Source organism: Ictidomys tridecemlineatus, chromosome 3 (assembly GCF_052094955.1).
Source record: "Ictidomys tridecemlineatus isolate mIctTri1 chromosome 3, mIctTri1.hap1, whole genome shotgun sequence".
Lineage (NCBI taxonomy): Eukaryota > Metazoa > Chordata > Mammalia > Rodentia > Sciuridae > Ictidomys > Ictidomys tridecemlineatus.
In genome coordinates, this window is record NC_135479.1 from 213,464,936 (window position 1) to 213,487,723 (window position 22,788).

A 22,788-nucleotide genomic window follows, 5' to 3' on the forward strand; every position below is an offset into this window, starting at 1 on the left:
TTCTCAGAATTGCTCTATTTTATCATTAGTTATTACTTTTAATCTTTTCCTCTGACTAGTTTAAACTTTACCAGAGATGTGTGTGTATATATAGGGAAAACATGATATGGAGAGAGTTCAGAACTACCCCCGCCTCAGGCATCCATGAGGGTCTCGCAGTGTTCCCCGAGCACAAGGGCTGGACTGGGTGGAAATCTGTCCATGGCTCTGGTGTGGTGGGGAGATCCAAATTCAGCCACTGCCAGCCAGTTTGCCCTAGCTCTTGTACTTCATCTGTCCTCAATACACACGTGTGTGCACACGCGTGCACACACACACACACAGACGCGCGCACTAGTTTCCTGGAGCCGCTCCTCCCCGGGCACCTGATCACATCCTGCTCTCTTTTAAACTCACTGACCTCGTTCACCACTGCCACATGCAAAGCGACTGATTCAGATTCTGATGACTTAATTTGTGACAAGCACCAGTGGCCAGTGAGACTCACCGAGTGACCCTCCTCTGTTACTATGTGACATGGGACTCAGGGCAGGGGGGTCAGCTGGGAGGGGTAGGTGTGCGGAAGATGAACAGACTCCATGGAGTTGACCTGCGGCCATCTACTCTTCTTGTTTTTAGTGGCCCTGGGTGGGAGCTGGTGGCCCCGTTCTGCCCAGGACTTCATCTCTTCTGACTTTGTGAGTCTTGTACTGTAATATGAGGCAACAGGAACCTGCTAAGAAACCTGCTCCAACAGAAAACGCAAACTGCACAACAGGCATAGAAGAGATCAAAGAAGAGGCTGCGGTCTCAGGACTTCCAGCTACACGTGTCGTCGGCACTCAGCCAAGAGCGAGATGCAGGGTTCTCAGGAAGCCAGAGGCCAATGAGGAGCCAAGCACCGGTCTGTGAGGACACGGTTCTGGTCTCTAGAGGGACACATGGGAAGAGCTGCATCTACAGGGATGGCTTCCAGGGCCCTGGGTCCCCGTGTGTGGCCACATGGCCATGGTGCTCTGCACGACCCTGCACAGAAGAGCCCTGGGCTGGTGGGAAAGGCTGCGCCTGGGGACAGCCTGCTTCTGTGCCTGGTGGGAGGCAATAAGGAGCTCCAGGTTCACTTCAGCCCAGAGCCCCGGGCCGCGGCACTGGAAGAGTGCCAGGAGGCACCTCCCTGGGGCTCTGCTACTCATGCCTTGAGCAGAACCCTGGAGGCACCCACTCAGTCCAATGTACCCACACAGGAGTCCAGGGAAGGATGGAGCCGTCTCCCTCGAGAGCGCTGGTGGAGCATGTCCCCCAGTCTTCAAGTCTGCAGGTCCCTCTAGGAGAGAAAAACAGAGGGTCAGCATCGTCATTGATGAGTGTCTCCATGACCAGTGAGGACAAGCCTGGCCTCAAGGGAGCAGGCTGCGGCTGTGTGTGAAACCCGATGCCCAGCAAGGCTGCCCGCTTCTCCTCACCGCCCAGAGAAGCCCATGCCCTCCCCTGGAACCTAGGACTTAGCATGGGGTTCCATGCTGGAGGAGTCAGAACAGTTGGCTTTGTGACCCAGCAGGCTACAGAAGATAGTGTGACAGCGACCCTGTGACTGAAAGGACAGTTTGCCAAACCAGGCCAGTGCTGGAAGGGCCCATGACGAGCTCAAGCCGGACAGCGAACACCTCCGAGACCACGCAGAGGAGAGGAAGCCACTTCTAAGTCCCTCCAGGATGTCAGAGGAGTGACCCCAAATCAGGTCCACAACCAGGGACATCTCCTGCAGACTCCGTGGTCAGAGGTGGCAGGTGACTAAGATGCCCCACAGAGAGCGTCAAAGGCACCTGCCAGCCACTCCTCGGAGAGCAGGCTGCTTCCTGAGAGTGGCAAGAACTTATTCTAAAGCCTTTCAGGGAGCCAAAGCACAGGGACCGGCATTTCTCAGAGGGCCCCGAACACCCTGTGCACACAGATCACCAGGTCCTCACGCCCAGACCCCCAGGCAGCCTGTCTGGAGGAGGTCCTGTGGCAACAGCAGCCAGGGAGGGTCTTCCGCATCCCAAGTTGGAGATCTGGTGGCTCCACTGTGCAGAGCCACACTGGGTGACGGTCTGGGATCTGCTTAGACTCATTCTCGCCCCCTTTATAATTCGGAAGCCCTGAGCAGGTTTCCTCCCCGTCATGCAAGGAGGGTGGTAGTATCTGCCACCCGGGACAAGGCTCCGAAGGCCTCGCATGCCCTGCGGGGAGACGGCAAGCTGCTCACAGGCCCTTGCCACAGAGCAGAGGTGCTGGGACCAGAACCAGTCGTGGGCCTCCCCTTGAGCCCTGGGAACCAGGCATCTTCTCATTCGAAGCAGAAAAAAAAATCAAGAGGAAAAACCAGGGGTCCACGCCTGAGGCACACCAGGCGTTTGGTGTCCTCTCTTCCTCGATTATTTCAAATGCGAAGAGCATTTTGAAATGGTCTTTGACCCACAGGGATGGGAAGCAGAGTGGTGGGTACTTGGCTGGAGAAGTGGGGAGGGCTGTTAAAAGGGGACCAGGTTCACTTGGGGACGATGACAATGCTGTGTGACCTAGAGGACACATGACATCGTCAATGTCAGAAATACATGGTACTGTTCACTTTAAAATGGTTCGTTCTTTGCTATAGAAATTTAACCTGAATTAGGAGTCAGGGAAAGGTCTTCAAAACTGATCCAAAGAGTAATATGAGACTCAGTCTGAGGCCAAGTCAGCAAATATTTGCCAAGTGCCCTGGAGGCCACAGCTTGGCCTCACCTCCCTGCCTCCCGGCCTGCTCTGGAGGGCTGGGGTCACCCCCACCTTCTACCATCACAGCGGGGCCTGTGCTCACTGGAAATTCCCATCTCCTGGTGTCCAGCAAGTGTCAGCGGCCTGGAGACTCAGGGCTCTGCCTGCCTGCCCAGGGCCTGACGAGCCACTTACTGACCAGGGCTCCCCTGCCGGCCCTTCCCACTTCTCTCCCAGGCAGACCCCCCAAGAAGCACAGCCTGGGCCCTGCACACTGGAGACCTCCATTCCATCCTAGCTCCCAGCAAGGGGCAGTCCTGTAGGGAGCATCCAAGGCCCTCTGTGGCCAGTTCCATGGTGTCCATGGTCACCCCACCACCCAACCTCTGTGGGTGCACATGGTACACCTGACTTGGCCCCACCCCTCCTTTGGGACTGCCCTTTGCCCTGCTGGGTAAAGCAGTTCCATTCTTCTCGTCCCAGTTGGGGTCCCTCCTCAGTGTGCCAGGACCACACCTACAAGTGGCGTCACCCAAGGATCAGCCATGCTAGAGGACTGATGCCCTGAAGCCACCAAATCTCCGCTCGCTGAGTCAGTAGCCACTGGCTCCTCTGGCTCTCTGCAGCACAGCTGGGCCACGGGGGAACCCGTGCGAGCTGCCGGAGCCGGCACCCACCTCCATCTGCTCGTGAATCCAGTCCAGGAAGGAGGTGATGCGGGTGTAAACCCCGGGCTTGTTCACTTCGGCACAGCCAATGCCGAAGCTCGTGGCACCCACCAGCTTCCACAGCCTGCGCTCTTGGCACACCAGGGGCCCCCCACTGTCTCCCTGGATGGCAGGAAGGAGGCGAAAGTCAAGGGGACGGCACAGTCACGGGTGCCCTGGCCACGGCACAGGACTCCCCCCTTACAGCCTCACAGGCTCCACAGGAGGACGGCTCTGTGTTCCCCAGCAGCCCTTCTAGAACACACGCTGGCGTTCCAAGAGCGTGGACCCAAGGCCCCACTGGGGCAGGTTCCCTCCCGCTGTGTCTCCCGCCAGGTCTCAGATACTGAGCCCATGAGGGTCAAGGGTGGCCAAGGAAGTCTGCCTGGGACAGACCCTCAGCGTCCTGTCGTCCACCAGGCAGGATCAGAGTCCTGCCCACTGTGTCTTTTGGGGACCCGAGTTCACTGGCTCCCACCTGCCTCCCTCTCTATTAGCCCCTCACACACTCAGAACTGGGCTGGGGGAAGGAGGGAAAGGCCCTCCCCAGTCCAGCGGCCTTGCAGACCCAGAGCACTGGGTAAACACCAGCCCCTGCCGCCAGGAAAGGCAAATATCTTAAGCAAATTTCTTCCCCACGCTGTGTAAATTTGCTTTTCGTTCAATCACAGGGCTGGTGGTGGCCTGTTTCACGTGCTGGGTCACTCCTGGACCCTTGCCCGCTGCCCCGACCCCAGGGCCGCCAGGAGCCCTTACCTGGCAGCTGTCTACACCACCTTTCAGGTAGCCAGCACAGAGCATGGAAGGGGAGATGATGCCTCCGTAGACATCCCTGTGGTTACAGAGCTTGTTGGAAATCAAGGGGACAGCTGCATGGTTCAGGACAGGGGACGCGTCACCTGCTCCAAAGCAAGAAGGGAATGTCCAGGGAGGAGGAGGCCCAGCTCAGATGCAGAGGGTGTGTGCTGGGGACTTGGGTGGTGAGGCACGAGGGGCAGGCTGCCCAGCTGCAACGGTGGTCATGGCCAGGGCCTGTGGGTGGCCAGCAGACTCACCTGCTGTGGACATCCCATGCCTAGAGCCTCACCCCCTCCTGAGTGGGCGGCAAGGCAAGGTCACTCATTTCCCTAAGGAGCCTGGAGTGAAGGAGGACACGGGGCAACTGAGCCAGGGTCCCCCCACCCCAGGGCCTGTCGTGGGCCAGGCTCCCGACACACCAGCCAGTCCAGGTTCCAGGAAGGAAACTGAGATTCATGAAGGTCACCTACAGCATCTGGGCAGAGCCCTGCAGTGGTCAGCAGAAAAATGCCCTCCAAGAACATGCCCATCTCAGTCCCTGGAGCCTGTGACTAGTCACCACAGCTGACAAAAGGGACCTGGCAGGTGTGACCCAGGTGCACCATGACCCCATCTGGATTATGTGGGTGAACTCAGTGAAGTCACAGGGCTTATCAGACTCAGAGGAGGTGTGGGATGGAAGCAGAGGTCCGGACCAGGGAGAGGCTGGAGAGCACTGAGCTCCTGGCCCTGGAGCAAGGGCAGAGCCCAGGAGGAGAAGGAGGAGCAGATTGTCCCCGAGCCTCCAGAGGGCGCCAGCCACCAACACTCTTCAGCCCACTGAGGCCAACTCTGGGCTCCCGACCTCCATAATTGTAAGGTGATAAGTTTCTCATTTTAAGCCACTAAGTTGGGGGTCGTTTTCTGCAGCAGCCACGGAAGACCAATACCCTAAGGGGCGTCTGCCTGACCACTGACAGGGGTGGACCCCTCCACGAGAACTTGCCTTTTCACTGTGGAGTCCTGAGGCAAGAGGGTCCTTCCTCTCCACCCCTGGCAGACAAGCAGGGGTGTGTGGGTCTGTGCTCCTCAAAACCCACATTTTAATTGGCCAAATTACATGGCTATGTTATGTTCATGTACAAATATGAAACAAGAAATCCCACCATGTGTGTAATTATACACGCCAATAAAAGTCCACATCGTAAGTGCACAAGTGAGCGTCACCTGCGTTTTCTGTCGGGCAAGGTCCTCCCCACATCTCACCCTCAGTGGGACTGCCCAGTGCTGCTGTCCGGCTGAGTAGCCATCTCCACCCACCCCACAGAGATTCCATGGGGTCAAGTACTCTTCTCCGGGTACTCCTAATTCTTGAAGATGGCCCTGGTGAAGGGCAGGGTGGGAGGCTGAAGGTGGACCCCAGGCCTTGGGCCAGCTGGTTGTGAGAACCTGGGCAAGGGGTGCCCTCCCTTCTGCCTGTGTCCTCACCCACACATGAGCACAGTGATAGCACCCCTTGGGGCTGCTTGAAGGAGCAGGCAGACACACAGAGCTCCGTGCACACCACTCTGGGTGCAGGAGGAGCTCCCTGCACAGAGCTCTGGTGTGGGAGGAGCTTCCTGCACACAGGCGGTGGGGGCAAGCCCCTGGGACAGGGCCTGGCAGGGAGAGGGAGAGGCGGGCTTGGTGGGAAACTGAGCAGATGCACCAGGGAGAAGGGGGATCTCCTGCAGCCCCTCCTCTTCCCAGTCCCCTGTGATTCAATCCTTCTGGTGGGCTGGGTGGTCTTGAGTGAGCGCTCCCAGGAGAGAGTGGGCATGGTTTGCTTTCCCTGCTCGGCTCCACAAAGCAGAGGCTGGTTCTGATGGAGCTGGGAGCCCCTGTGCGGACCATGTTGGCAGACGGTTTGACTGAGTGGGTGGGTGGGCTTGAAACCAGTGAGCACTGTAAGGACCTTGAGCCAGGATGGACACCACTGGGGGTGCTGCTGGGAATGCCGGGTAAGCAAGACCCAGGGACACCATGGACCTGGTAGGCTCCCGCGTGCCTTCCAGAGGGCGACTCAGCTCACAGCTGTCTAACGGAGAACAAGGAGCTTGCTGCCCTTGGTTGAATTGGGCCACCCCAACATACTACATGCAACCATGAAATCCAATGCTATTTGGAACTCAGTGGTTGCAAATGTAATGAAGGGAAGAATCTCAAGGCGAGATCATCCTGCACTCAGGCAGGCCCCAGACCTAGTGACTGGAGTCCTTACAGGACAAAGGAGAAGGAGATCTGAGGCACAGCAACACGGGAACACCTCGTGGAGATGGAGACTGAACCTGGAGTGACACATCCATAAGCCAAGGAGCACAGAGGGCGGTGGGTGCCACCAGACCCTCAGGAGACGCCTGGAGCAAATTTCCCTGCAGAGCCTGGGGAGGAAGCAGGCCTGCCCACACCTGACCTCCGACTTCTGGCCTCCAGAAATGTGGGAAGTTCCGTTTCTGCAGTTTTAAGCCAGTGGATTGCAGCCATTTGCCACAGCAACCACGGGAAACCAACACCACTCCTCCTAACAAGGAGCAGTTGATGGAGACCCTGCCGTGACCACACGGGCACCCCACTCTTCTGAAGACAGAGGCTGGGTTTATTCATCTGCTGCTTGCATTGTCTGCATGGCTACTTCTGCTGTTATCAGGGCAATGAGATCCCATCAGGTGGCTCTTTCTACTTGACCTTTGTAAGATGAAATATCACACCTTTCCAAAGTCCCACAGGCACAACTTCTCCACCTGATACCCATCTCTAACTGCTCAGAGTCTCTTCCAGGCCGGCTCCACATGTTAGTTAATGGGTGGGAGGCGGAGGGGCAGGCGGGGGCCCTGATGATGTTCTCCCTGGAGTCTCATTTCTCCCCTGAGAACCTCAGCACCTCGTGTAGTCCTCAGACAGGTGGCACCATGTCTCGTGACCCTCACCACGCCGCAGGGGGAGTGCATGTACTCGCGGCTGGGAGCTCTCTGCACCCCACAGGGACATCACATGGGGACCCTGGAGGAGCCCCTTCCCAGTCCCAAAGTTCTGAGCTCCTCAGCTCAGAATCTGATTCCAGACCACTGACCTCCGTCCTCCGTGGCCCCCCATCCGGACGTCCAGCACACTTTTCCATCAGGAAAGTTCTCCTCAGAGTTGGGCAGACAAACTGGTTGGATCATCTCTGTTTGAAGAGGGGGAAATGGCTCAGGTCAGTGAAGCACCGGTCAGAGGAAACAACTAGCCCAGAGTAGGGGGCCCACCCCACCCTCCACCCAGAGCTCCCAAACTGGACAGTGGCGAGCATGTGGGCCTAGAGGGGCAGCAGGGCTTTGCTGTGAACAGTAAGTCATTCAGGCTCCGAGGGCTGAGCAGTGTCTGCCGCTACCGCGCCGCTCTGCCTCTGGAGCATGGAAGTAGCCACTGGTGCTGGTCAGCAGTGGGGCCATGCTCCAGGCCGGTTTTATTTCCCCAAACAGGCAACAGGTGGAGTTGGGCCCCCCTGGTCAGAGCTCTGGTAGGTACTTTGCTTAGGGAGCACCACATCGTGGGCATTCCTGCCGCTCCTGATGTGTCTCGTGGCAGCAAGCTTGCCTGCACGTGAGGCTGTGCCACCCATAGGAACAGTGCCCAAGTGCCCAGGGCTTGCATGTGTATCCCAAGATGTGCTTCTCTGGGTGGGACAATAATGGAAAGGCTAAAAAGCAATGAGGAGATGTGTCTCGGTGTGTAGCAAACAATTCCCTTTGACTCTGGAAACATTTCCTTCCCCGTGTCCCATAGGCTCAAGAGGGGCACACAGATGCCACTGAGGGAAGACTCGGCTGCTCTGTGCAGCTCCTGTTTCAGAGAGGGGAGCCCACCCGCCCTCCGAGCACCCATGGCCTTGGCAGGGGGATTTCCTGGGGAGGCTCTGACCCAACACCCTTGAGAGATCTATCAGGTGTGTCCTTTCCATCATTTTCAAAACGTCCCAGAGGCTGGACTTGGCTCAAAGCAATAGGGCCTTTTGGAGCCTGCAGAGCTCCGTAACTGGTAGGATGAGAACTCTTGAGAATTTCCAAGGAGCTGAGATGCCTGGTACCTTGCCGCTGGTAAGGAGGTGGCAGGTTCTGCCACACCCACCGGGCAGCTGTGCCTCTTAGAGACTGGGATCCTGTTCTTCTCCTAGAGGCTCCAGGCAGAGGACCTCACACAGCAAGCTCCTGGACAGGCAAGCATGCTCTGTCCCTGCAGAAGGTGACTCCCTTCCGCCACCTAGAGGCATCGGTTGCCCTGACCTGAAGAAGCTTTCTGCCACCAGATGGCACCAAACAGTCCACAGAGATTAGACTAGCACCAGGAAGTCGCTGAAATTAAATCAGCATGGGAAACACTGCCAGGCTGCAGACGAAATCTAAAAGAAGCGACAGTCTGCTAAAATTGAAAATTTGTGTAGTCTCCTAACATAATGGCCATATTGTCCAGGAAATAAGTGAACATTATTTATGACAGGAACTGTGAAAAGACAACCAAGTCATGCAAACACACACATAATTCAGACACTGGAATGGTCTGATAAAGATTAGGCAGCTTTCATAAAAGTGATTCAACAAGCAATCACAAATTCTCTCGAAACAAATGAAGAGCAATGGAATGACAGAGAAACCCAGACGCACCACTGAAGGCGAGAGGCCCCGCCAGCTTCATCAGAGCAATGTCGTGGCCCAGCCTCTTTGGCTTGTACTTGCTGTGGTAGATGATCTTTTCCACCAAATGGGAGGGCTCTGGACTGTCCAGCAGAGAAACTAGACCCACTTGGATGGTCCATGACTTGGGGAGGTATAGGCTGAAATGAACAGACCCAGAGAAGAAGCACAGGAAAAACCCAATCATGCCACCCATTGATCTCAGCGTCCTGAGGGCCCAGGGGATGTGGGAGATGTCGTCAAGCAAGAGATGGTCTAGCACCCTGCTCATTTGTGCCTGGCATCTGACCACACTCTTATGCCCTGCAGAAATCAGGCCCGAAGCCTGGGTATATCCTAGATGGGCCTCACTCTGCACCACTGAGGACTTCTCTGCATTTGAGAACTAGTCTCGGCTTTGCTTACTGCAAGGGACCTATCATCCCACAGCAACCGAAGCAGGAGGTAAAAATAGCAGGAGATTAGTCATTGCGTTGGGAAATCTTTTCTGTGGTTTTCTTGCCCTCTAGACTCCTGAGAGAAACTGCTCTGGGGCACTCGGTGTCCTGCACCCTGTCCCCACCCCGTGCTGCACTGTCTCGCGTGGCAGTTAGAACACTGTCTGTGGATGGAATTAGCTACGTGAAGCTCTAGGGCCTTTGTTCAGGGGCTCTCCTCCTGCTGGGCTTCCCCCTCTTTCTTCCTTTCCTGCATGAGCTGCAGGTCTGCAACTCTTCAAATGAGCCTGAGTCGCCAGTCCCTCCCAGTCAGTGATGGTGGGTCCTTGGTGGGGAGGACAGGAACCCTCCACCTGGACAAGGCTTCGTGGTGACTGGGTCTGTCTGCTCACCACCCAGCTCAGCCCACCCCACCTGACCCAGGACAAGGACAGAGGTCAGGGAAGACCAGGAGGCCAGGCCACTCACTCGTAGACACAGTGTGCCGCAGTGACGATCCACAGGGGGGTGATGATGGAGCCCCCACACAAGTGGTACCCCTGGAACTGAAGGCTGACCTGCCAGGGCCACTGTGCCAGCGAGGACACGTTTCCACCCACGATGCGTGGGCTGTATCCTGTTCTCAGGCCACAGACTGTGGAGGGAGAGAGCGGGCTGGGGAGATCCACAGGCTTTTCTGGGGCAAACGGAGTCGCCCCCCAGACTTGCTCCCCCCCACATTGTTGCCACCACCTAGAGCTCACAGAGGTCCCCAGATGCGCACTGTGAGGAGGACCGTGTCAGACCCCAGCCAGGGGAACTCTGCCTTCTGCCGGGAGCCAGCGGCAGCTCCCCTGGGCCTAGGCAGCCCTTGTGTGCTCAAGGGGGGAGCGGCAGTGAGCCAGGCTCTCAGGATGTGCACAGGGACCTAGGCCTGCCCACTGCTAAGAAGTCACCTGGGACTGTCTCCACACTTGACAGGTGAGCCTGGCCCTGGCCCCTCCTCCAGGATGGAGGGACAGAGTTCCCACCTGGCACCTGGGAAGGAGGGCTTCAGAGCAATCATGGGAGGGAAAGGAGGAGGATGGGACATTGCGAGCCCTGACTCCTGTTTGGTCCTCTGCCATCTGAAGCTCTTACCTGTGCATTTCAAGGTAACTGCGTGACCCGAGGCACAGCCCTCCCTGAAGTGGAAAAAATGGCAGGCTTTGAGATATATGTGAGGCATATGAAATGGACATCTTTTATTATTTTTTTAACTTAGTCTTGATGTAAAAGAAAACCAGACCATGTGCGGTGGCCCACACTGTAATTCCAGCAACTCGAGAGGCTGAGGCAGGAGGATCACAAGTTCAAGGCCAGCCTCAGCAACTTAGCAAGGCCCAAAGCAATTCAGTGAAGTTCTGTCTCAAAATAAAAAATAAATAGGCCTGGGAATATGGCTCAGTGTTTAGGTGCCCCTGCGTTCAGTCTCCAAAATGAAAGAAAGAAAAATCAACTCTAATTTGCCTTACTCTTGAATTACAATTGTGGTGTATGTTTTAAAGAAAAAGCAAACCAGGGAGCCAGACTGCACACCTCCTCTGACCCTGGAGCATCGTGAAGTGGTCCCCACGCTACTGTGTCCAAGCCTCGCGTGGCTCTGAGGACACACAGACCATCTGCACATGCCTGGTGTCATTGTGGGTCTATACCCCCAGTGTTTTCCACACCCTGGCCCCTGGGGACACAGAGGGCCCCCAGGGACAGCACTCCTGGCCATCCAGGACTCTTTCAGCCTGGGTCACACACCTTAGACAGGGCTCTGGAGCAGTGAGAAGCTCTGGAAGAAATCAGGCCCACAGGCCCCACACTGGTGGGGACCAGGAACCTGCTTTGTCAATAATGAGGGGAAAGGGGAGCCCGAGACCTTGGGAACTTTTCTGCCTTTAGAGCCCCAGCCTCACCATACAAGAGAAGCTAGCGTCACAAGGCTGAGGACATGGGACGTGAGGGAGGCCCTAGGTGCTGCTCACCCCAGGGTGGACAGGCGAGAGGCCTGTTTTCAGACAGAGGACATGCAGCCCAGGGGGTGGTCCCAGGTGTCAGGAGGAGAGGGTGGATCAGAACACCCCGCTGCGGCTTCCCCTCACCGTCCAACCTGGGACAGCAGGCAACCCCCTCACCTGCAGGTGAGCACTTGTTGCCAAGGGCACCTGGTTCTCCTTCCCCGTGGGGAAGCATGCAAAGTAGGTGAGGGTGTTGAGGGACTTCGTAAGCAAGTTGCTTTTTGATTTCTTATTTCCTACCTTTCTTCCTGTTTCCATTTCCCAAACAGCTGGAGTCCCTGCTGGTGACAGGCACAGCACTGCCTCGGTCACACAGGTCACTCCCCGACTGCATTTCCTTCCTTTTTCTGTTGGGCCGTACTGGCTCCTACACCCCGCTGCCGCACCTGCCCAGCCTGACCACCGTGGCCACCCTGCAGACTCGCTCCTGGAGCTGAGCCCAGCTTCACAAAGCCAGACGAAGACTCAGCACCAGCGTGGGCCACCTACCTCACGTACACCGAGTGGTGTAGCATGGTCACCTTGTCATCTGGCAAGAGGTGATTGATGGACACAAAGTGCCCCCGGAACTGCTCCTCCAGAGTGTCCACCCAGAGGCTGTCTGAGCTCACGTAGCTGCGAGCACATCAGAGGCACAGACTCAGCAGGTTACAGGGGCTGAATCCTTCCATCCACCAGCTTCGTTGTGTCCACCCCACACTGTCGGAAACTTCCTTTTGCTGGTAAAATAACTGCACACACCTTAGAAGGCCCCGCAGACCTGGCCCAGGCCCTGCCCTCCGACCCTGGTTCAGCCACCAGAGGAAGGACGGCTTCCTGACACACCGTGTGGTCCCACCTCTGTCTGAAATGGCCTGTGCTTGGCCAGTCCCGGGTGGCGGGGGCAGAGCCAGGTGTGGCCTGGCCAGGGGACCAACATGGAGCTGTCTGCTCAGAGCTGGCTGGGTTCCCTGCAGAGAGGGAGAGCAGGGACTCAGGGGCCCCAGGACCAGGAAAATGGGAGAGGCATCAGGAAGCAGATGTCCTGGCAGGGACAGGAAAGGGGTGAGACAGAGAAGTCAGGCTGAGGGCCTCAGGGCAGAGCAGCTGCCTAGTGCACAAGGCCCAGCACTGCAGGAGGGAGGGAGGGAGGGAGGGGGGAGGGGGAGAGAGAGGGGATGGAGGGTAGAAGTAAAGGAGGTGGGGGGAGAGAAGGGAAGAGAAGAGAGTTCAAGCATCTGAAGAGTCCCAGAGGAAAGTTGGTCTAGGGAATGAGCCAGGTATGGGGCAGGGGGCTGCTCACTCTGCACTCTGTGCACAGCAGCTCAGCCGGCAGGATGTCACACAGAGCAGGGAGTGACATGTCAGGAGGGCAAGTCAAGCCTGATCTGGGGAACACGTCCTGGAGCCTGCGTCGGTGACCTTGGCAGCCCTCCCAGGAGTGCTCAGACCACGGCAAGGGCAGAAGGCCCTGGCACCAAGGAGCATGCTGTGGCTGGTCCCAAGAGAGCCTGAGTGCACAGGCAGCTTGATGGGCGGGGACCTGTGACCTGCAGAGGGCCTCCAGGTGCCACAACTGGGGCCCACAATGGCTCAAAGCAGCAGCCACAGCATGAGAGTCACAGCAGGCTGCCTGGTGCCAGCCCCCTCCAGGCCTGGGAAACCAGGCATGGGCGATGGAACCTGAGCTCTCTGTCTGACGGGTCTGTTTATGTCTTCTGTTTATCACAAACATCTGCCATAGGATGTGGTAGAGCCGAGGCTCAAAGAAAGGTTTTCAAAGAGAAATAGGAAGAAGCGAGGATGCAAAGTGGGTCTGAGCAATGGAGGCGACAGATGGGCAGGACAGAGAGCAGGAAGCGTGGGGTGGGAGACACAGGCGTGATCAGGGCTGCAGGGCAGGGAGGGGGCCGGGCTTCTTGGGGGTGGGGGACAGTCCAGGGGGAGGAAGCAGAGAGGGGGTGCTAAAGCAGGAAGAGGCAGGAGCAGGAGCAGAAACCACCCCAGGAAGCTCTCCAGTGCTGCACGTGGGAGCATGTGTGTGTGTCTGTGTGTGCATGTGTGTGTGTGCGTGTGCGTGTGTGCGTGTGTGTGCGTGTGCGTGTGTGTCTGTGTGTGCGTGTGTGTGTGCGTGTGTGCGTGTGTGTGTCTCTGTGTGCATGTGTGTGTGTGCGTGTGTGCGTGTGCATGTGTGTGCGCGTGTGCATATGTGCGTGTGTGTGTGCATGTGTGTGTGTGCGTGTGCGTGTGTGCGTGTGTGTGTGCACGCGCGCGTGTGTGGGGTGTGAACTTGTCCCCGCGGGTCTCTGCGCTTGGAGCCCACGTAGCTCTCCAAGGCAGCTGTGGGAGCGACTGTACCAGTGCTCGGGACACACGGGGTGTGAAACCAGGACTCTGTGGAAGGTCAGAGCTGCGAGGCTTGGAGGCCCCGGTTTCCTGAGGTGCAAACAGGGCTGCAGCCCACGCTGACCAGAGCCGACCCTGCCCAGTCCCTAAGAGGAGCGGGAACCCAGGAGCTGCCCCTGCACACGGGGAACCCGAGTGGAGGGCAGTGAGGCGAGGCCAGGGCACCAGGGAGGGGCAGCAGCCGTGAGGAGTCACAGGGAGGGCGGCCGTGTCGGGCCGAGGTGTGCCCCAGCGCCCCAGCCCCAGACGCAAGCTGACCACGAAGCAGAGGATCCGCTGCCCGTCTTTCTTCTGCCTGTGGCTAAACAGTGTCTCAACCCCTGTCTTCGCACCTCTGGCTTTTTAAGAGATGAGTGCTGCAGGGTTCTTGGGAAGAAGACGCAGACATGGAGGTGGCCACCAGGAGCAAGGGGGCCGTGTCCACCTCTGCCCCTGGCTGTGGAGTGGGGAGCCAGAGCCATCATTTTTCAACTCCAAAGCACTCGTTGCAGGCATCCGGGGTCCTGGCCTGACCCTGAGGACCCCCCACGCGGCTTCCTGGGCGACTTCAGCGAGTCACTTGGGCTGGCTCACAGCTAAGCAGAAGGTGCTCAGCTACCTGCGGTGACCTGCACTCTCGCTGCCTGGCCTGGGGTGGACACGCTCCTGAACTTACCTGGGGAACCCCAGCTGGGCACAGGCGACGTTCGCATAGTGACCTTTCCAGTCGTCGGAGCACATGGTCCTCCACGCAGCAGCTGTGAACACCTGCAGCACCGCGTTCTGACCGCTCACCCGGACTGGCCGTGGGGGAGGAAGGTCTGTGAGCGGCCATGCAGGCTGCAGCCTGGGCAGAGACTGCTCTAAGGCCAGCTCCAGCCCTCCCCCTCCACATCTGGCCTGAGGCTCACCCACAGCTGCTGCCCCACAGAGCAGGGGCAGCCTTACTGTCTGCACCGAGGCCTGGTCTCTCTGCTCCTGTAACCTCCCCAGCTCCTCAGCCCTCCCTGGTCTCCCATCATCTCCAGGGCCTAGTGACAGCTAAATCCCGGCTGAGGACAGGCATGACCATGACCGAGGGAAGGCCTCGGGTGGGAGGGTCCGAGCTGGTCCTGCCGACCCCCTCCTGTTCCTGCAGTGAGCAGGCAGCACCTTACCACACCGAAATTCATCCTCCCCATCTCTGCAGTCAGAGACCCCGTCACATCGAGCTGTCAGTTCAATACACTTAAAGGAAGAGCGGCATCTGTACTTCCCAGAGCAGTCGAAGTGGACTGAGGAAAGGGAAGAGGGCAGGAATGTTAGCAAGCAGCTCTGTCAGTGCACCGCACTATCAACTGTCCACCTGCCACGTGGCACTGACTAGCCCATTAATAATGAAACCTGTCTTGAAATTGCATCCTCCTCTGTGGCCTGTTTCTTCCAGACCAGCTTTTGTGCTGAATTCCAGAGGGAGGGGCTGCATCCCACTTCGACTTATTATGTGGCCTGGCCTTGGAAGCACAACTAAACATGAATTTAGACTCTGGAGGGTTCAAGGTCAAAGAAAACCACATGGCAGTAGGCCAGCTCAGCCGGTAGCCCGACAGAGCTGCTGGGCCTCCCGGTTTCCTCTTAACTCTGGGCCGGGAGTGGATGGACCGTGGACCACACGACCGAGCAGGTGGCATTGTAAACCGGTCTGTGATTCAGTCATTGGAAGGAGAACTGAGAAATTGTTCCCTCCTACATGCCCTTTCTCCAACGACCCACTTTCTCAAAAGCCACACGCACCTCTCTGTGAAAGTACCTGGCGCCACCTGAATGCCCCCTTTGTCCCTCCCGCCCCCAGGGCCACTCCTCCCTGGCCGGCTCCTTGGTGACAAAGCTCCAAGCGTGGCCAACAGCTCCTGCGAGCCCCACAGGCTTTGCATTCATGCAGGTAAACAGAGCCCCCCGTCAGCAAACCAAAGGGACAGCAGCCCCCAGTAGCTCAGGCTGAGGGCAGCAAGACCCTGGAGTGAGGAAGCACATGAAAGTGTAGGTGCTAGAAGGAGCATCCGAGAGCCCGCTGAATAATGGACGGTACTCACTGCCCAGACCAATGGCCAGCGCCAGGATCAACGCAATGATCCCCACGACGATGATTGGAACAAACTTCAAGGGCAGCAGAGACAGGATCTGGGCTGCCACCGCGTCTGCATCTGAAAACCAAGCGGGGCACAGAGCCCCCGAGCAACAAATCTCAGAGTTTAGCCACTCATCCCCCCAGTGCAAACGCACCCCCAAGAAGGTGGCTTAATTAGAGAAAGGGCCACATTCTCTAGAAGTTCAGTGCTCCCGGTCCCAGTCCAGCCAGTCTGTCCATCCTGGACTGAAAGATGGAGTGAGGGTTAAATGGTGGTCCAAGAAGGACAGGTTGACCTCTGCACCCCCAGGCCTCTGAATGCCCCCTTACTGGGGTTTTTATGTAGCAGTCAACTCAAGATGCTGCCCAGGGGGTGGGCCTGACCCAATGTGACTGAAGTCCTACGAATGGGCAAGTCAGACACTGAGACAGACACGCATAGAGGAGGACACAGGGAGCAGCTGGGGCAGAGGACAGCGTGATGTACCCGGAAGTCAAGGAATGCAGGAGGTGGCCGGAAAAGGCCAGAAGCTGGGAGGGGCCAGGGAGTGCCCCACAGGTTCCCAAGGAGGCACCCTGCTGCTGTCCTGGGTTGGCCCCCAGAAGGGAGACAATGAATTCAGGCTATTTTAAGTCACCCTTGGGTTCCATCGCCCCAGGACACTGGTTCAGAGGGAGAAGGAGCCCCAGGTCCCAAGGATGTGTCTCTGTAGAAGAGGACAATGTGTAAATCCTAGACAGGGTCCTTGAGGCAGACTCCCAGAGAGTCCCCAGGGCAGGACAGGGACACACTTCTCCATGTTCTTGCACAGACACCGACAGCCTCTGTTCTTGGTCTCTCCCCAAGGGTGTGTGTGGAGCCGGTGGCCTTGGGAAACAGAGGCGGCAGTCCCTCAGGGCAGGGACCGGCTTGCGCACTGCCCAGTTTGATAAATTAAATGTCTTTTTCCAGAGCAAAGTTCACACAGTTCAGCTTGCAGCCCGTTACATACATACAGGGTGCCCTTAACTACAGGTCCCCCGGCTGTGACGCAAACCTCCCGCATGCGCAGTCTACACCTGGCTGCGCCCCAACTCTGGAGCTGAGGGCGGTGACCGGGGCAGCAGGCACAGACTGGATGCTCAAGCCACCCGCTGTGCTGAGTCATGTGTCCCTGTCTGCAACACAGGACTCTCTTGTCTCTGTGGCAGGCCAACCTGTTAGCTCGTGAGAGGGTGAAACTTCAGAGCCTCCACAGGTCCTGCCCACGGAACCAGCAGATTTGGAGGAAAAGTAACTGTAAAGAGCACCGAGATACCCAGAAGTGCCCGCCTCTCGGGGCACCAAGAGTAGTTCCACTGCCGCTGCTCCTATCAGGAAGAGCAGTCATTTCACACACATCACGTCACAGCTCTGCTGACGTCCTGTTCATTAACAAGAGGAAGGAAGGAACCCCAAAGGGAAGGGAGCCTGCGCAAGATCACGCCCTGCCCGGCGGGGTGGGGGGAGTCTCGCACCTGCCCCTTCTCCTGGTCTTGGAGACGTGGAGTGGGAACTTGCCCGGGGGGGACCTGGACAGACCTCCCTGCCTGCATCGGAACCACAGCTTCACCCCCAGCAATAGAGTGTGACTAAAAATGGTCAGTATCACCTCAGGCAGCTGAAGGCAGATTTCAAAGACAAAAATGGTAAAAAATAAATAAAATGGGAGGGAAAAGAGGAAGCAGAAGGAAAGGGTCAGAGGGCACAGAGAAGTAGAAGGCAGATGATCATCACCCACTCAGAGACGAGAAATGAAGAGCAAGTGCTTTGTCTTTGGCCTGAATGGGCTGAGCAGCTTGTTCTTGGCTGTATCCCCAGTGCCTTGAACAGCAGCATTTGATAAATACTCATTAGATGTGTGGATGGATGGATGGATGGATGGGTGGATGGATGGATGGGCCCATTCACAATAGCCTTAAAATATATATATACTTGGGAATCAATCTAACAAAGAAGGTGAAAGACCTCTACAATGAAAACGACAGAACACTAAAGAAAGAAATTAAAGAAGATCTCCCATGCTCTCGGATAGGCAGAATTAATATAGTTAAAATGGCCATCCTACCAAAACTGTGTATAGATTTCATGCAATCCCTATTAAAATCCCAATGACATTCTTCATACATCTAGAAAATGCAATCATGAAATTCATTTGGAAAAATAAGAGGCCCAGAATAGGCAAAGCAATTCTCAGCAAGAAAAATAAAGCAGGAGGTATCACAATCCCACAACCTGAACTATACTACAGAGCAATAGTAACAAAAACAGCATGGTATTGACACCAAAACATACTCGCAGACCAATGGTACAGAATAAAAGACAGAGACAAACCCACATAAAAATGGTTATCTCATAGTAGACCAAGGCACCAAAAACACACATTGGAAATAAGACAGCTTCTTCAAAAATGGTGCTGGGAAAACTGGAAATCCATGAGTAGCAAAATGAAATTGAACCCTATGTCTCACCCTAAACAAAATCAACTCAAAGTGGATCAAAGACTTAGGCACTAGAACAGAGACCCTGTGCCTAACAGAAGAAAAAGTAGGCCCAAATCTTCACCATGTCGGCTTAGGACCTGACTTCTTTAACAAGACTCCTAAGGTACAAGAAGTAAAATCAAGAATAAATAAATAGGGCCTGGGGATGTGGCTCAAGCGGTAGCGTGCTCGCCTGGCATGCGTGCGGCCAGGGTTCGATCCTCAGCACCACATACCAACAAAGATGTTGTGTCTGCCGAGAACTAAAAAAGAAATATTAAAAATTCTCTCTCTCTCTCTCCTCTCTCACTCTTTCTTTAAAAAAAAAAGAATCAATAAATAGAATGGATTCAAGCTAAAAAGCTTCTCCTTAGCAAAGGAAACCATAAGATAGTGAGAGAACCTACAGATTGGGAGAAAATCTTTACCACATACAGCTCAGATAGAGCACTAAGCTCCAGAATATATAAAGAACAAAAAAACTTAACACCAAAAAAAAAAAAACAGATAACCCAATCAATAAATAGGCCAAGGAACAGAAGATGATATATAATAAATCAACAAATATATGAAAAATGCTCAACATCTCTAGCAATTAGAGAAATGCAAATCAAAACTACTCTAAGATTCCATCTCACTCCAGTCAGAATGGCAATTATCAAGAATACATGCAATAATAAGTGTTGGTGAGGATGTGGGGAAAAGGCACACCCATACACTGCTGGTGGGACTGAAAATTGGTGCAACCACTATGGAAAGCAGTATGGAGAGCCCTCAAAGAACTTGGAATGAAACCACCATTTGACCCAACTATCTCACTCCTTGGTTCACACCCAAAGGACTTAAAATGAGCACACTGCAGTGACTCAGCCACATCAATGTTTATAACAGCTCAGTTCACAATAGCTAAACTATGGAACCAACCCAGGTGACCTACAACAGATGAATGGATAAAGAAAATGTGCTATATACAAAATTAAATATTACTCAGCCTTAAAGAAGAATGAAATTTGCAGAGAACATCATGGTAAGTGAAATAAGCTAATCCCCAAAACCAAAAGCTGAATGTTTTCTCTGATAAGCAGATGCTGACCCATAGTGGGGCAGGGGGAGAGGGTAGGGAAGAGTGAAGGAACTTTGGCTTGTGCAGAGGTGAAGGAGGGGAGGGGTGGCAGTGGGGATGGGAAGGACCGTAGAATGAGTCAGACATTGTTACCCTACATACCTGTGTGAGTGCACTACTGGAGTGACTCTGACCATGCACAGCCAGAGGACGGAGAAGATGTGCTCCTTTGTGTACAGTGTGTCAAAATGCATTCTGCTGTCATGTATAACTAATTAGAACAAATTTTTTAAAATTCTAAAAAAAAGAATGAGTGGGTGGATGGATGGATGGATGAGTGGGTGGATGGATGGATGGATGAGTGGGTGGATGGATGGATGGATGAGTGGGTGGGTGGATGGATGGATGAGTGGGTGGGTGAGTAGGTGGGTGAAAGGATGAGTGGGTGGTTGGGTGGATGGGTGGGTGGAGGGTAGGTGAATGACATGTTGATAATGGAAACAGTTTTAACATAACATGGGAGGCCAGTTCCTTTCATGGTGACACATCTAAGGCTTTGAGCCAGCAGGGGTTTCTCTTTACCCTCATCCCACCCCAGAAGGAGTCTGCTCCAAATCCACTCATGTCTACTGAGACGTCCACCATTAAAAGAGTCTGCAGGAACCCAAGTGTGACCTGCTGTGGTGTGTGTTTAGATTTAGGAATCGACTCCCAGTGTGGGATCAAGACAGACACCGAGGGGGAGACTGCATCAGCCCCCCTTTACCGGCAGTTCCTCTGCCTCCAAGGTGCCGTGGAGCTGCAGCAGCCCCACCCCACCCTGTATGTCCCGGGGACAGGACAGAGTGAAAAGCCAAAAGCCTCTCTGTAAGGCGGTGCAAATGGTCAGTGGGAGAAAGGCCAGCCTCTCTGGGAAGGGCCCCTGGCGGCTAGCAGTGCCACAGCCTCACAGTGCGCTCAGCAGGGGGCACAGCAGGCTGGCCTCCCGGGGCTGAAAGGGAGAGAGGTGCTAGAAAGCTGGGGAACTGGTGCCCAGCACTGCTCCTCCCAGGACTCCATCCAAACGTCATCCTAGACCCACACAGAGTCTGCCTTAAGACCTGAGAAGAGCACCATGTGTCACGTTGGCACCTGGGGACAGCCTGAGCCTCCGACGGAGGGAAACCGGAGTGAGAAATGGCAAAAGCCCGTGGGAGAACACGCAGAGAAACTTCAGTGACACAGAAAGGGGTCGGCCGACTTCCGTCAGGACCAAATGGAGACACTCAAACCTGCTGGGCATTTGCCCTGACCCACACTCACTCCCCCGTCCTGGCTGAAGGCAGTCAGAGGCAGAAGTTCTCTGGCAGGACTGGGGGCCACTGCCACTCAGGACTTCCTGGAGGCCCAAGAGGTTTTCTGGCCAGGATCTGACCCCTCCAGGATTGACCAGGACAGCTGTGGAGGCCCCGTCTCCAAAAGCCTCCCACCAGAGAGGTAGCACCCGCCTGCAGCAAGTCAGCAAGCAGCTAAGGAGACAGTCCCTCCTTGTCCCCCTTCTCTCTGGGACCCGGCAGCCCTGGGAAAGGCGGGCAGCCAGCTGTGGGCATGCGGACATAAGGAGGGACTCTCGGCCATAGCCGTCATCTTTCTGTGGACACCGCAGGGTCTCACCTGGTTCCACCTACCTGGCGCGACAGGACTTATTTTCAGATCATCAAGGCCAAAGAGTGAGCGGAAGGAGAAGGGGGCCTCGGTGGCCGGTGGGTCGTTTTCCCCCATGGTGACTATCTCAGGGCCTCTGAGGCTTGGCTCCACCTCCACCTCCACGTCCTTCAGCCGAGGAGAACAGAGACAGTCATTCCCCACCCGTAGCTCCACTGTCACAAGTATCTTTGTCACATTTCAAACCTGATCCTGATCAATTCCACATCTGGGTTTTTGTTGTTGTTGTTTATTCTGAACCACAGAGAAGCTAATTTTTGCCACAGAGTTGAAAAAAAGAGCAAAAAAAACTTGATCCCTGTATGACAGTGGCTTTCCCGTTGCCCGTTTAACCTGCTTGGCATCCATCGAAAGGCTCTTGGGGGGAGACGCCCCTTGGTCATTAGTAGTCCTGTGTCGTGCCTCAGCTGAGAAACTACTTTCAAAGTCGTTCTGTCTTCACCCACCCCCATGAGCAGACCCCTGGGCCCTGTGACACTCCTGCCACAAACAACAGGTTTCCACACTCACATGAGGTCCCGTCCCCAAAGGTACCCAGCACCAGGGAAGGGCGCCCGCCACTGTGTTAGCAGCAGCGCGGTGTCCCCAATCACGCCCTTTCCTGGCTCCCACAGAGGTGACCTAGTTAAGGATGGGAGTATTCAGGGCCTCGGGGCCCAGTGCCCCCCCACAGAGCCAGGCAGCCAGGAGCTCTGGCCTGGGTCACACCTGGCAGCCACACCTGTTCTTCTCCAAGAGAACTCCGTGGCAAGGACAGGAGGGCTCAGGCCATCTCAGTCACTCCCCACTCCAGGAGGGACCCCAGGAGCCAGGAAACGGCAGAGCCCTGCAGGTAGATAAATGGCAGGCCTCTCTCCCGGTGTCGGGTGTGGGCTGGCGAGGACCCTGCCCCAGAGCTGAGGCCCGGAGAACCCACAGGCTTGCAAACGGGGGCCTTTGGTCTGCCCTCCCTTCCTTCCTCGCTGCCCGTTCTGACGCTGAAATTCCAAAGGGAGCCACCGGCCACGCTCAGCGAGCCTGGCTCCACAGGTCTGACACACGCTCAGAGTTGCGGGCCAAACACGGCCATTTCCCCGCATCGCGGGAGCGACTTGGAGGAATATCTTAGAAAATTAACCAGCTCGCGCTCGGCCGAGCCCGGCTTTGCTTCTTGCTGATGCTTCCGCCCATTATCAGCCTGTGGCAGATGAGGCCGTTTATCTTCCTAAAGGGGTCAGAATTCATGGAAAAACTCCCTCCGAGGGCGGCGCCTGCAGCAGCCTCCGCCGGGCAGCACCGCCCCTCCCCGGCCCCCACTCACCATTTCTGGAGCCGCCATCACTGAAAGCAGAAATAATTTCCTTTTTCATTATAAAAACAGGCACAGTGCTGAACAGCCGGCCAAGGGGGAGTCCAGCCGGAGGAGGCTTTCACCAGGTCACTCAGCCTTGTCGCCTTGGTCATCGTGGCCAATGGCACTGCTGCCGTGCCTGTGTAACCCAACCTGGACGTGGCTATCAGGTAGCCCTGGCTGGTGTGGTCAGAGGGGGAGGGGCGCTGTGAGGGAGCCGCTCGAGGGGCTTTGCACAAGAGGGCTCTGCAGGGCACCACTTGCTGGAAAGGCCTCAGGAGCCCTGCCCAGAGCTGCTCGGGCAGCCAGGAGAGGGTCAGGGAGCCCCTGGAGGGGATGCTATCCC

The 22,788-nt window shown here is 56.0% G+C and overlaps 1 protein-coding gene across 2 annotated transcripts; it reads right to left on the minus strand.

Moving 5' to 3' along the window:
- Nucleotides 1–22,788, minus strand: Tmprss3 (transmembrane serine protease 3). 2 transcript variants are annotated; one of them, XM_005323462.3, is made up of 13 exons: nt 22,413–22,788; nt 21,076–21,220; nt 15,809–15,919; nt 14,894–15,010; nt 14,413–14,536; nt 11,862–11,987; nt 10,465–10,508; nt 9,814–9,979; nt 8,879–9,048; nt 7,309–7,404; nt 4,179–4,321; nt 3,393–3,545; nt 1–1,303 (listed from the first exon to the last, which is right to left on the minus strand). In XM_005323462.3, the coding sequence occupies exons 1-13, from the start codon at nt 22,428–22,430 to the stop codon at nt 1,286–1,288; spliced, it is 1,431 nt and encodes a 476-aa protein (XP_005323519.2). In that variant the 5' UTR covers nt 22,431–22,788; the 3' UTR covers nt 1–1,285. The 2 variants fall into 2 exon arrangements, with proteins under 2 accessions (XP_005323519.2, XP_077900821.1); XM_078044695.1 differs by lacking the exon at nt 1–1,303 and having other exon boundaries at nt 3,294–3,545.